General features: G+C 44.7%; 1 protein-coding gene across 1 annotated transcript in view; it reads left to right on the plus strand.

Moving 5' to 3' along the window:
* Positions 1-13706, plus strand: part of THBS4 (thrombospondin 4) — a 39685-nt gene that overhangs the window by 24068 nt on the left and 1911 nt on the right. Inside the window, exons 11-21 of the mRNA XM_065047410.1 lie at positions 919-1023; positions 1256-1363; positions 2868-3027; positions 3630-3748; positions 4413-4465; positions 6469-6662; positions 6904-7082; positions 7975-8023; positions 8123-8319; positions 9135-9307; positions 13273-13412. Of these exons, the coding sequence (XP_064903482.1) occupies positions 919-1023; positions 1256-1363; positions 2868-3027; positions 3630-3748; positions 4413-4465; positions 6469-6662; positions 6904-7082; positions 7975-8023; positions 8123-8319; positions 9135-9307; positions 13273-13412 (1477 nt within the window). The remainder of the gene's footprint in view (positions 1-918; positions 1024-1255; positions 1364-2867; positions 3028-3629; positions 3749-4412; positions 4466-6468; positions 6663-6903; positions 7083-7974; positions 8024-8122; positions 8320-9134; positions 9308-13272; positions 13413-13706) is intronic.

Here is a 13706-nt window from a genome sequence, read left to right on the forward strand (position 1 = left end):
ATCTACTGTGTCTGTGTAATTAGATCTTTTGAGAATGGCTTTTATAGACTTTCTATAGTCTCCTGAGAAAAGACCATCCAGTGTCACTCTTCAGAAGACATCACAAGGACAAATTCCTCTCCTGGTGCTCAGCTACAAAGCTGTGAGTAGGGATCCTCTCTGCATGCCCAACGTGCCTCTATTTGCCTGCTGATCAAGGTGGTATTTTTCCAACTGAGACCACAGATTCTAGGTGCAGGTAGGCTGTACTGTGCTTTCCAGCCATGGGGGCAGAGGAGCACCAAGTAGCATATGAACTATCGTTGTAGGAGTCTAACTGAAGTATATTACCTAGTTTTTCCAGCTTGCAAGGGTAAGCAAGAGACTAAAGCTGTGTCCTAAATCTGGATACAGTGCATGCTTTTGCTGGCGCTTTCCTTGGTCTCATTTTTAAGTACCTCTATTTCAGAGCAGAAGAATCTGTGATATTTTAAGCCCATGTTGTAATGGGGAGATGTGAAGATGCCTAAATACTTGTGTTAGGCAAGTCCTCGTTTTAAGGAGAGGCCACAGTTTGACATGCAATTCTCTGCATGCATCTTCAGTTACAACACAAATTAGGCATTGGTTTGAGTACCAATTTAATTGACTAGGAGAAGCTTGTGTGCAGGTGCACTGAAATCATTAGGTGTTGCAGGCACACATTCCGTTTAACGTCAAGTCTTAGCTCTTTATAGTTGTGCCTAGATACAGAGAGCCTGAAACAAAGATTTTCTTTCCACGTTGGCGGATGCTAAAGTGTACCTTATTGTACTTCAATGTCTGTCCATGCCTTCTGTGTGTTAGCGTTTTCAAGACTGATGTGGGGTTTCCTTCTTGAATATTGCTACAGTGACTCATTAACCTTTTGGTAGTACTACCATGGTGTTTTTTTGATAGTGTGGCATTGGCTGGGCTGGTGATGGTTATATTTGCGGAAAAGATGTTGACATTGATGGCTACCCTAACGAAGAGCTCTCATGTTCTGCTGAAAACTGCAGAAAGGTAAGGAATCATTTCTTAATCCTGTAACAGCTCAGAGGCTGAAAGGTGAAGAGGAAAAATGGAAGAAACATGACTGGATGTATTAATGTTTTTTTGAGTTATTGAATTCCTCTGAATAAATGCTATTTAATTTGATTGATTAATTAAAACAATAATAGAAAAAGTCATTCAAATTATGAAAGTATCCAGTTTACCCTTAGAATACCAGACACGTCTCATTTTTTTTGTCTAGGACAATTGCAGATTTGTCCCAAATTCTGGACAAGAAGATGCCGATGGTGATGGGATTGGAGATGCCTGTGATGACGATGCGGATGGAGATGGCATTCCCAATGAGCAGGTGCTATATATAGATCAGGCTGTAGGGATCTCTGCAGACAGAAGAAACTCATGTTACTGCAGTAGGCAGTGATTTTGAAATCTGGCTGACTACTTTGTGCCAGAGATTATCCCATACCCACCATTGTCAGCCGCTCTGTAAATCCTGTCTTTTTCTTTTATATTATATAATCCTCAGTCTTGTAAGACTTAAAAAATCCAGGCTGTCTCACCCAGCCTTAAATCCCACCAGTATATGTTCTGTTATTATATTTTAGCGTTGAATTATAGAGCTTTTTGTATACAGAACTTGTATCCTTCTGCCACATTCTGCAAAGCATAGCCTTCAGGAACTTTACTTGCGTTAGTGTTTTTCTCTTTGAAGAGCAGGTTAATCTGACATCATATTCTGTGAGGGATCCAAAACCCACAGAAATCAAAGGGTGTCTAGCCAATAACTTGGAATAACTTTTAAATCATGTTCTCAAAGCAAAATAAGTTTCCATGTGGGTACACTACTGCAGAATACATCTGAGAATAAATTCAGACTGTAAGAACCCTTTTACGTTCACCCTGTATCCTCACGTGCCCACTGTTGTTCTGTATTAATGTCCTTCTGTGGTATTACTGAATGCACTTCAAGGGAGACAACAAGAACACTCTATCCAGAGTACAAATTTATGTGTGGAGCTTGGGCAGACTAGCAATCACAGGAGGTCTGTCTCAGGCTGTTTTTCCACAGAGGCCAACCCTAAATTCTGGTAGCTTGAAGCAACTGGTTTTATTAATGTTCTGTAAGGAAAGATGTTACATTCTCCTTCAACTGTAAATCTATGTGCAGGTTCAGTGCCTTTACAGTCAAGTATCTTCTGTATGGTTGCTAAGCTCTGTTCTGCCTGTGTGTGTGCAAGAGAATGAGGCCATGTGTGTGCTAGATGGGAGAGGAGAGTTTACACCACTTTGAAATAACGTTTTCTCCATATACCTCCTGAGAGTCTTAGAGAACCAAGAGCAGATTGGTGGATGGGGTGGAGAGGTGGGGGGCAGAGAGAGAGACTTGTACCTTTTTGCATTAAAAAGTCCTGATTTTCCAAGTGTTTCCACTTTGGTTAGAGTCTCTACCAGAAGAGGGCAATGGCTTTTCACTGAGAGCATCTGTAAACCCTGTCAGGGTCTCTGAACTGCAGCTTTTGAGAAGGATGTGTAAGGAAGCCAGGGCACAAAACCCAAAACCGGATTATTCACCATGGACTTATCCAAAGTGAGAGCTGGAAGTCAAAGTTGCAAATAAAGCCTTATGATACTGGGTGTTAATGTTTAGGGTTCCCACAATGTGATTCAAAGCAGAGCTTTGAGGGAGCCAGTGAAATCTGATCCAGACCTAATATTCACATAAAATATCGAACTGCTCATAGTAACCATTCTTGTGAAAGAAGAAATAAATACAAGAGTTATGTAAATCCACTAAAGTAGAAATTAAAGATGAGGGGCCTGGTTCATGTCTGATTTGGATCTGTCTCTTGCAGGACAACTGTGTTTTGGCTCCCAATGTTAACCAGAGAAATGGCGACCAAGATATCTTTGGAGATGCTTGTGACAACTGCCGCAATGTCCTGAATAATGACCAGAGGGACACAGATGGTGATGGGAAGGGAGATGCTTGCGATGATGACATGGATGGAGATGGTTGGTAATTCTTCACTTCCAGCTTCTCTGATGCTCTTGAACAAGCTGCTAATATTGTCTTTGTTCATTAAACCTGTGTTTGGAATACTTACTCTTTAGGTTAATATATATCTTTTAGCTTCCATTGGAAGCAGATAAACCAAGCCATGTTTCATGAATAATTTAAGGTTGTTGGTTGTTCGGTAATTCCTTAAAGGTGCAGACATGTCCCAGAGTACCCAGCTGCTGCCTGTCCCAGGTGCCCAAGAGCTACATACTGTCTTACTTTCATTGCTGTAGGAGGCTTGCAAGAAGTGACAAAATCACAACCCATCAAATGTAATAATGAAGATGAACTGTCCCATCCTGTAAGCTGTAATACAGGAACAGGACAGAATGAATTGTGTGTAATAAATTGTGTGTGATGGGGTTGAAAGCTGTTCTTCAGCAAAATGTTTCTAAGTTCTGTTAAATGAATGGATGCACAAATAAGAAAGATTTGCTGTGCAGGTTTATAATGTCATTGCATAATTAAGTAGTTTCCTAAAAGGAATAGTGTCTTTACTGTTTTTGCTGTTTATTTTGTCCAATAACAAATACGGGAATTGTCCACTTTTTGCTAGGTATTAAGAACCTTTTGGATAATTGTCAGAGGATCCCCAACCAAGATCAGGAGGACATGGATAACGATGGTGTTGGTGATGCCTGTGACAGCTGCCCTACAATTAGCAACCCAAACCAGGTCAGCGGGCAGAAAGAAAATATATCTTCGTTTAGGGAGAGGGATTGCTGAGGTCCAAAAGAATGCAAGAGAACGAGGCAGCTTATGCAGCCACAGTGTTTATCTTTCAACAGTAGGTACTCAGGAAAGTTTATGGAGCTTCAAGTTCTCCTGACATGGGAAAGGGGAGCCACCAGGTGTATTTCTTTAATTAGGACAAAGTCCCAGTGTCCTCATTTAGTAAAACTTTCTCTGCTCCTAGGCAAGAAGTGAGTGAGACTTTTCATGTTTTGAATTTTGATTAAGCCCCTTGTGACTAACAAAAAATGCTGGAAACTTTAGATAAACATGGGACATTTTTAAAGCTGCTTAGAAATCAACCTTAGTTAGAAATGAGGGATACTTTTTTCCAACAGCAGAAGAATCTTGCTTGAACTGTTCGTCTTGCTGGAACTTCTCCAATCAAATTTAAGCCTGTTTATTCATCGTCTGGGTTTTTTTCTTTAATAAAACTGACTTTTTGTTTAGATAGGTGATGCAAACAAGAAAAAACATTTTGTAAAACAAGTGTTTTCACATTCTTTCATTTTAATTTAATTTTATTTGCTTGTGTTTTGGTTTAATACTGCCATTTTAGTAGATGCTTTCAGCAGCTGATACTGGAACTTTCTGTTTCCTTTTGCAGTCGGATATTGACAACGACCTGGTTGGAGACTCCTGCGATACCAATCAGGACAGGTATGCTGTGTTGTGGCCTGTAGCAGCAGCAGGATAGTGGCAGAGGCTAGCCTCCTGCTGAAGCACGCTACTGATGCTTGGAGAGCTCTCATCCCTCAGACTAGCCTGGACTTAAGTCCCTTGCCTCCTCAAAGACATCTTCAAAAACAGTGTTATGATTTATCAGCCTAGTTGGTTCGTGGCCATGTGGCAGTACAGTTATAGAGCCCTTCACCTCTAGCCGCATGTTCACACAGGCTTCCTCTGAGTTCCTGTGGAAGTGACATTCAGAGCAGTTCTCTGGCTCTAAAATCCAGAGCACTGCTCAGAGCTTCTTAGTGAGGTAAAATCTTTTTTCTTTTCTTTATTTTTCATTCCTCTTTTCTTTACTTTTTTCCTTTAGCAGAAATTTCACAGTTAATGCCTGTGTGTTTTTCCATAAGAATGTAGCATTTGAGAAATAGGATTTTATTATCAAGTGTAAACCATTTGCAGACAGACCCCTTTGCTTTAGCACAGCCATAGTGGCAAGGCTCCTCTGTGGCTTTTACATGCTCTGAGCATTTGGGGGAGCACGTCCCATGGTGAATGGCTGATGCCTGGCTGGAAGCAGCTTCTGCATAACCAACTTTGAGGATGTGCAAGTGTTTCCCTGGGCTCCTCACTTAGAGCAAGAGGAGAGGGAAGTGATAAATTTTGTGCTGGCACAGCATTTTGCCAGGTGTAGATGGCTGCAAAGTCTCACCCAGGTCTATTGGTAGGTGCTGCTGTCTGGGACTGTAAGTGTGGGGACCCCATTTCCCTTCTCCCAGGGAGCATTCCCAGTCTTGGCCCAGTAGCTGCCAAGCCCCCAAGCTGGGAGCTGTTTTAAGTCGATATGGCCTTGTTTTTTCCTATTTTAAAAAAGAACATGGTTCCTTCTTTCCCTTGGACATAACTAGTGTATTTGAAGCATATGGTAGAAATGCTTTAACTCTCCCTGAGGTTAACCTTGCAACAGATAGACGTGCATGGTCCTCGTTGCATTTTATCTCAAGAATGTGCAGACATTAGTTGCTGTGACCTAAAATTAAAGCACCTTTCTTAAGGAGGGAGAGATAAGTGGAAATATGCAGATATAAGCTGCAGCACTGCCGTCATTTGGCTGCATGCCACTTCTGCTCTGCCTGTGCTAGGCAAAAATCTACTGAGGTGAAGCATGCCTGCTTATTGCCAGAAACTATTTTGTTTATACAAAACACACCTGACTTAAGGACACACTTTTGCAAAGATGCACATAGCTGTTGGCATGCAGAAACAAGGCAGCCACCCCATAACTTCCCAAACCCTATTCTATAGTCTGTGTCCCTGTTCCTGGTGACTCTTCACTGTAACCAGCTGACACAGCTATGGGCTGGAGGGCTGCTTGGGAGCTACAGACTTTCTCCTCTCTTGCTTATGCACACCTCACGTATGGGGCTGAAACGTAACAGAACTTGCTATGCAGGGGGGTGAAAGTGGTGCGTGTTTTTAAAAAAGTCTGATTTCAGGTGCTCATGCGGAGTTTCCCATAGTTTTTTATTCACTCTCACACCTACATGTCCATGAGCACCAAGACACTTGTGGACAACGTGTGACAAGGGACACCAGCTGTTGAGCTCTTTCTGTCTCCTGAGTGCCTTTTGATTGGTGACACTGCATTTGCTGGATGTGCTTTACATGGCTTTTAGGAGTGGATGTTGTTTGGGATCTTGGGCTCTGGTAGCTATTCCCACTCTATGGAAGGCTTTCTTTTCTTTTCCTCATCTAAGCATTTTTATAGCTCCAGGCTTAGTCTTCATCTTTCTGCCACCTTATCATACAGTCTGTTTTGTGTCCCCACTCTGTTCATCCAGCTGAGGAACACCAGGTCATGGTGCCCCTGGTCTGTTTCCAGCTCTGGGGGTGCCTCCAGTGTGTGTCCCGCCCAAGGCACCGGTGCCATCCCTGTGCAGAGGCAGGAGCTGATGCTGACATGCCATTTCTCTCTGTCTCCGTGCTTGCAGCGACGGCGATGGGCACCAGGACAGCACAGACAACTGCCCTACCATCATTAACAGCTCGCAGCTGGACACAGATAAGGACGGGTTGGGTGACGAGTGTGATGAGGATGATGATAATGACGGCATTCCTGACCTCTTGCCTCCAGGCCCTGACAACTGCAGGCTGGTCCCCAACCCAGGGCAGGAAGACGATAATGGTAAGATGGGCCTTCAGGAGCCATTTTGATGCCTAGACACTGCATCCCTCCCCAGTCATTACACATGTGCACCAGGATCCAACACAGTCACCATGTGTGCATACACTCATCCCAGGATGTCCCCAGGTCCCCTCCCCAGGCACTGTGGATATCGGGGCTGAGACTCCATCTGCTTCTTGGGGACCCAGATGTGATTACTTGCGGCACCATAAATCTGCTTTCACTTCTCTGATGCATTCAGGTGATGGAGTTGGGGATATCTGCGAGTCTGATTTTGACCAGGATACAGTGATTGATCGGATCGATGTGTGCCCTGAGAATGCAGAGATCACCTTGACAGACTTCAGAGCCTATCAGACAGTGGTGCTGGACCCAGAGGGGGATGCACAGATTGATCCCAACTGGGTGGTTCTGAATCAGGTAAAAATACATCTGATCTTTCTTATGTGTCTGAGAAAGATCATTTGAAAACCACAGTAAAACTGTCTCTGTAATTGCTGGACTTCTGGCAAACAAGGGAAAGTGGAAGCTGTTGGCTGACTATTTTGCAGGAGCCATAATGGAGTAACTTTCTTCTAGCATATGATAGCTTGATGCTCCAAATAATCTAAAATATATACTGGTTATCTTGTTCTTGGTGGATTTCACTGCTGCCAAGAAGGCAGATGTGACACTGTTGTATCACTGTGTCAAAATATTTCTGTAACAAGCAGTTTCGTGAATCCTTCCGAGAATTTGAAAGTCTAACCTGCTGTATAGCAGAGCATTTAATCCTAGTTGGAGTCCAATAACTTATTTACACTAACAAATTTTAGCCTTCAGGAGGCTAACGTGTTCTGAGTCACAAGGAATGTGCAATTCGTTCCCATTGCCAAAGTCTCTGCTAAGCCAGCTGAGATGTATACACCTTCATTAACCCAGCCCTAACAGTCAGTTTAATCTGGAACTCCATGATCAAACTATGAACTAAGCTCTCTTCCCTGCCCCAGTGCTTTTACTCCCCCCAAGTCATACCTCAACTTCTGGCCAGATTCAGTGATTTCAAGAAGAATATTGGGGTAGGAAAAGTATCAGAGTACCAGTATGGCCATTTCTGCAATGGGAAAAGAAAAATCCAGCCTGTCTCAGGGCACACAAGCAACTGAAACATTTTATTACAGTTCTCATTTTAATTCAGAGCTACAAGTGTCACAGCTGTGGAAAAACAGAGGGCATGGGCGGAGGGGGTGCTAGAGGGGGGCCAGATAAATCTGCCAGGCTTAGCCAGCCCAGCTCATCACACATACTAAACACCCTGAATTTACTCTTACAGGGCATGGAAATTGTGCAGACTATGAACAGCGATCCTGGCCTTGCTGTTGGTATGTTCCCTTTTCTGAGATTCAAATTTTACAGCAGAAAACTTACAGCATTTGAATGCATTTTCTGCAGAATTGTTTTTAACTTGCGTGTATCCTCAGGTTACACAGCTTTTAATGGCGTCGACTTTGAGGGCACCTTTCATGTGAACACGGTGACAGATGATGACTACGCTGGCTTTATTTTTGGTTATCAAGACAGCTCTAGCTTTTATGTGGTGATGTGGAAACAGACTGAACAGACGTACTGGCAAGCGACTCCCTTCAGAGCGGTTGCAGAGCCTGGCATTCAGCTAAAGGTACTGGTTGTGGGCTCCTCGCTGGGGACACAGTGGTCACCACAGCCTGGCCATGCCACCCTGTCACCTGACTGCCATGGGCCAAGCCATTGTGCTGTGTGTTGTTCAAGCCATCGTACTGCGTGTTGGCCATGCTGCCCCACTGCTCTGCTCTCCCAGTGTCACCACTGCCAAGTCAGGCGGCTGTACCACAGCCCTGCTAATAGCACCGTTTTTTAAGGAACTTCATCTCCAGTCTTGCCCTTGCACATCAGCTGCAGTGTTTAGTTTCTGCTCTCATTGTGATCTGGCTGTAATTGATCAAATTGCCTCACAGAATCACACAGAAACACAGAATGGAAGGGACCTCTGGAGATCATCTAGTCCTACCCTCCTGCTAAAGCAGATTCACCTAGAGTAGATTGCACAGGAATGTGTCCAGGTGGGTTTTCAATGTCTCCAGTGAAGGAGACTCCACAGCCTCTCTGGGCAGCCTGTTCCAGTGTCTGTCACCCCAGAAGATGTTTCTCCTTGTGTTTAGTTTGAGCCTCCTATGTTTCAGTCTGTGCCTGTTGCCCCTCACCTATCACTGGGCACCACTGAAAAGTCTGGTCCCAACTTCTTGGCACCCAGCCTTTGGGAGGATGGGACCTCTTCTACTTGATACAGGTGCTCAGTTGCTTTTCCGTGCAAGCAGTGGCTGTGGTTATGCAAGAGAAGTTAGGGGCTTGTGAGAAGGAGGGAGGGTGGTTCTGCAGACCCGCTCCTCACTACAAAAAGAGTTCCTCAAAGTGACATTTCTCTGTGCTCAGCATTGGAAAATTGTATTTCTACAGGCTGTGAAATCCAAGACAGGTCCTGGTGAGCATCTCCGTAACTCCCTCTGGCACACGGGGGACACCAGTGATCAGGTCAGGCTGCTGTGGAAGGACCCCCGAAATGTAGGGTGGAAAGACAAAGTCTCCTATCGCTGGTTCTTGCAGCACAGGCCCCAGATTGGTTATATCAGGTAAGAGAGGAAAGGATAGATAAGGTGAGTACAGGTACATGTCTGCCTAAACTCTTGTTTCTCAACACCAGATTCAGATGATGGTCTGACAATTTATTGTATCTCTGGGCTTTGCACTGATGAAGCCTTATAACAGGTTAGACTTTTGAAATTCAGCCTGCAGTTCTTTTCCTGGGAAAGATGATTCCAAGCTAAGCCTGTTTGTGACTGAAGTTTTCTACCATCTGGCTGTTGTAGTTATGCCCTACCCTAACAAACCCTTTTCTGGCTCTAATACCTTGTTTTCCAAGCTACTACTAGCCACTGATCTGAAAAGCAATGCATTTCAAATTTCTTAATATTGGTCTTTTAGAGTGTTTTTGTTGGAATTGTGATAGTTCATTTACATGTTCTGGGATAACAGAATTAATAAAAGTTGTCCATTTAAAGGTTGTGACCGTAACTAAGATCAGGAATTATCCTGACGTGATAGATTTGAGATTACATAACATATATGCAGAAAGTTTGTCAAAGCTGTGTAATCCATTTTATTTTATAAAATTCACCATTCAGGAGGAAGAGTTTCACTCTGCAACATCCAAATCAGCGGGAATTATACTTGTAGGATAAGGTTGATGTTAAAATGCAAAAAATTAACTGCTCTGGCATCAACAGCTCAGATTTTGAAAGCTTATAATAGAACAGATATACATTTAGTTGTTCTTCAAGAAAATCAATACCCTGCAGTTGAGATGCAGTAACTTGATGGTAAAATTATTCTGCTGTTCTGGTGCAGAGCATCATCCTCAGCAATAATTGGAGTGAGTGGGTTTGACTTTATGCTAAAATGGAATAAGAATGTCCCTGCCCATAGCAGGGGCATTGGATCTAGATGATCGTTAAAGACCCTTCCAATCCCAAACCATTCTAAGACCCTTCCAATCCCAAACCATTCTAAGACCCTTCCAATCCCAAACCATTCTATGATTCCATGATTTATACTGTCAGTTATTGTGTCCCAGCCACAGGGCAGTAGTGAGTAGATCTTGAGTGGCAACTTTTGTTTAGACCAAGCTGTTTGTAAAGCTGCTCCATGAGCAATCTGCCTGTGGTTGCAATCTTTCTTGCCAGCCTAATTAATGCCCCCTGCAACTGGGAATGGTAGCAAAGTCAGTGTCACAAAATCCTTCAAACCCCAAAGACAGGGTGCCCTGGTGGCAGAAGATACAGAGAAGGCAGAATTACTGAATGCCTTATTTGTCTCTGTCTACTCTGCTGGAGGCTGTCCTGGGGAGCCCTGTACCCCTGAGACCCTGGATGAAGCCAGGTCAGTGGAGGAGTTTGCTTTAGTCGATGAGGACTGGGTTAGGAAGCAATTAAATAGTCTGGACATCCATAAATCCATGGGTCCAGATGGGATGCATCTGCAGGTGCTGAGGGAGCTGGCTGAAGTCATTGCTGGACCACTCTCCATCATCTTTGCCAAGTCTTGGGAAACGGGGGAGGTGCCCGAGGACTGGAGGAAAGCAAATGTCACTCCAGTCTTCAAAAAGGGCAAGAAGGAGGACCCGGGTAATTATAGACCGGTCAGCCTCACCTCCATCTCTGGGAAAGTAATGGAACGGCTTGTCCTTGGTGCCATCTCAAGGCATATCAAGGATAAGAAGGTTATTAGGGGCAGTCAGCATGGCTTTACCAAGGGTAAGTCATGCTTGGCCAACCTCATAGCCTTTTATGAGAATGTAACAAGGTGGATGGATGATGGCAGAGCGGTGGATGTGGTCTACCTTGACTCCAGTAAAGCCTTTGACACAGTCTCCCACAGCATCCTCACAGCTAAGTTGAGGAGGTGTGGTCTGGACAATAGACTAGTGAGGCGGATTGCACACTAGCCTAAGGAGAGAAGCCAGAGAGTGGTAGTCAATGGTGCGGAGTCTAGTTGGAGGCCAGTATCTAGTGGAGTGCCTCAGGGGTCAGTACTGGAGCCAATATTATTCAATATATTCATTAACGACTTAGGCAAGGGAATAGAGTGTACTATCAGCAAGTTTGCTGATGACACTAAGCTGGGAGGAGTGGCTGACACACCAGAAGGCTGTGCTGCCATCCAGCGGGACCTGGACAGGCTGGAGAGTTGGGTGGGGAGTAACCTGATGAAATTTAACAAGGGAAAGTGTAGAGTCCTGCATCTGGGCAGGAACAACACCAGGTTCCAGTATAGGCTGGGAAATTACGTATTAGAGAGCAGTGTAGGGGAAAGGGACCTGGGGGTCCTGGTGGACAACAGGATGACCATGAGCCAGCACTGTGCCCTTGTGGCCAGGAAGGCCAATGGCATCCTGGGCTGTGTTAGAAGAGGGGTGGTTAATAGATGGAGAGAGGTTCTCCTTTCCCTCTATTCCGCCCTGGTGAGACCACATCTGGAGTATTGTGTCCATTTCTGGGCCCCTCAGTTCAAGAAGGACAGGGAACTGCTGGAGAGAGTCCAGCGTAGGGAAGATGATTAAGGGAGTGAAGCATCTCCCTTATGAAGAAAGGCTGAGGGAGCTGGGTCTCTTTAGTTTGGAGAAGAGGAGACTAAGGGGGGACCTTATTAATGTCTTAATATAAATATAAAAGGTGAGTGCCATGAGGATGGTGCCAGGTTCTTCTCGGTGGCAAACAATGATAGGACAAGGGGTAATGGGATCAAGCTGGAACACAAGAGGTTCCACTTATATTTGAGAAGAAACTTCTTCTCAGTAAGGGTGACAGACACTGGAACAGGCTGCCCAGGGAGGTTGTGGAGTCTCCTTCCCTGGAGACATTCAGAACCCCCTCGACATGTTCCTGTGACCTCACCTAGGTGTTCCTGCTCTGGCAGGGGGATTGGACTGGGTGATCTTCTGAGGTCCCTTCCAATCCCAAACATACTGTGATACTGTGACAGCCAGGCCTGAAGGAAACCTCTGCCAGCTCTCAGTCCACACATTGCTGCGGTCTGTTGAGGCCAGATGCCACAGACCATAATGTGTGTAGCAAAGGTTCTCTGAGGCTTCAAGGAAGCCTAGGAGAGAGTCACTTGAGCCAGCTTCTCCCACAGAAATTTGAAAGACAACAAGTTCTGTTCATTGTTACAGATACTTTTGAAACACCTCAGCAAATCAGGAAATAAGCTCAGAAACATAACAGGGTTATTTTTAGGGGTTTTTTGGTTTTCGTTTTTGGTTTGTTTTGTTTTCCTTATTTTATGGAAAGACACAGGAACTTTCTCTCCCTTCACCACTTTATATTTTCTTGCACGTCAGACCAGCAGTGTCCTCATCCAAACCGGGGCCCCCCAAGCTCGTCATCCTCCGGGTCGCTGACCCGGGTCCCCGGGGCTGGGGATGTGGTGCAGACAGCGCTGCAGCTGCTCCAGCCCTCAGCACAGGCACGTGCTGGGGAGCTGGTGGGGTCCAGCTGTTCCCAGAGCTGCCTGGGAATTTGCCGATGGGTTTTCTAACAAGAAGATGTCAGATCATCAAAACTATTCCCAGAATTAACCACGTTCACATTTTTAAAGAAATATCACAGTCAAGTTTAAGATTCCAAACAGTTTCAAACTTTGCCTATTAAAAAAAAAAAAAAAAGAGGTTTAGCTTCAGACTTTGTGAGACACTATCCATCTGGCCTTCTTCAACCAACCTGATCTGGTTCCACCTTTCTCCAATAACTATCGACTGTGGAAATTGTCAAGAGTTAAAGCTCTCGGCCTGACTGACTGCAGGAAAAAAACATTGCAAAGCTTTTGTAGGATGTGTGAAAAAAAAAACAAGCAGCAGCTAAACACCCTCCCTGCCCGGCTCTTGCCAGTGTGCAGCATGACTCCAGTTCCTGCCCCAGAGAGGAGCTATCTTAACTGCTTTTTCTCCCCAAAGCTACAGTCACCATGGATAATGAAGTTACTTCCGTAATGTTGCAGGCTTGGAGATGACCTAACAGACCTTCTGTATTTTTTCATTAAGGGCAAGATTTTATGAAGGCTCTGACCTAGTGGCAGACTCTGGTGTGACTATAGACACCACGATGCGTGGAGGACGGCTTGGAGTTTTCTGCTTCTCTCAGGAAAACATTATTTGGTCCAACCTGAAATACCGCTGCAATGGTAATGTTGCTCTCACGTCATTTTCGCTAACAACTAGCAAGTGACCACAAAGAACCGGTAGTGTGGCTATTGGATTAAGCCATTTTGCATCCTTTGCTTTGCTTTTCATTTACAAGTTATTCACAGCTGTGAAACGCGTCCCCCGACACCAGCAGCATGCTGCAGCCCAGCCAGACGGGAACTAACACCTCACAGCCGGTCCTCCCAGAGCAGTCGCTCTGCTGCACAGACTGTGCCAACTAAGTAGTATAGCTGTCATCAGAGAATTAGAAACATTATTTAAAACCAGCCAGC

This window comes from Columba livia, chromosome Z (genome assembly GCF_036013475.1).
Source record: "Columba livia isolate bColLiv1 breed racing homer chromosome Z, bColLiv1.pat.W.v2, whole genome shotgun sequence".
In the NCBI taxonomy this organism is placed as follows: domain Eukaryota; kingdom Metazoa; phylum Chordata; class Aves; order Columbiformes; family Columbidae; genus Columba; species Columba livia.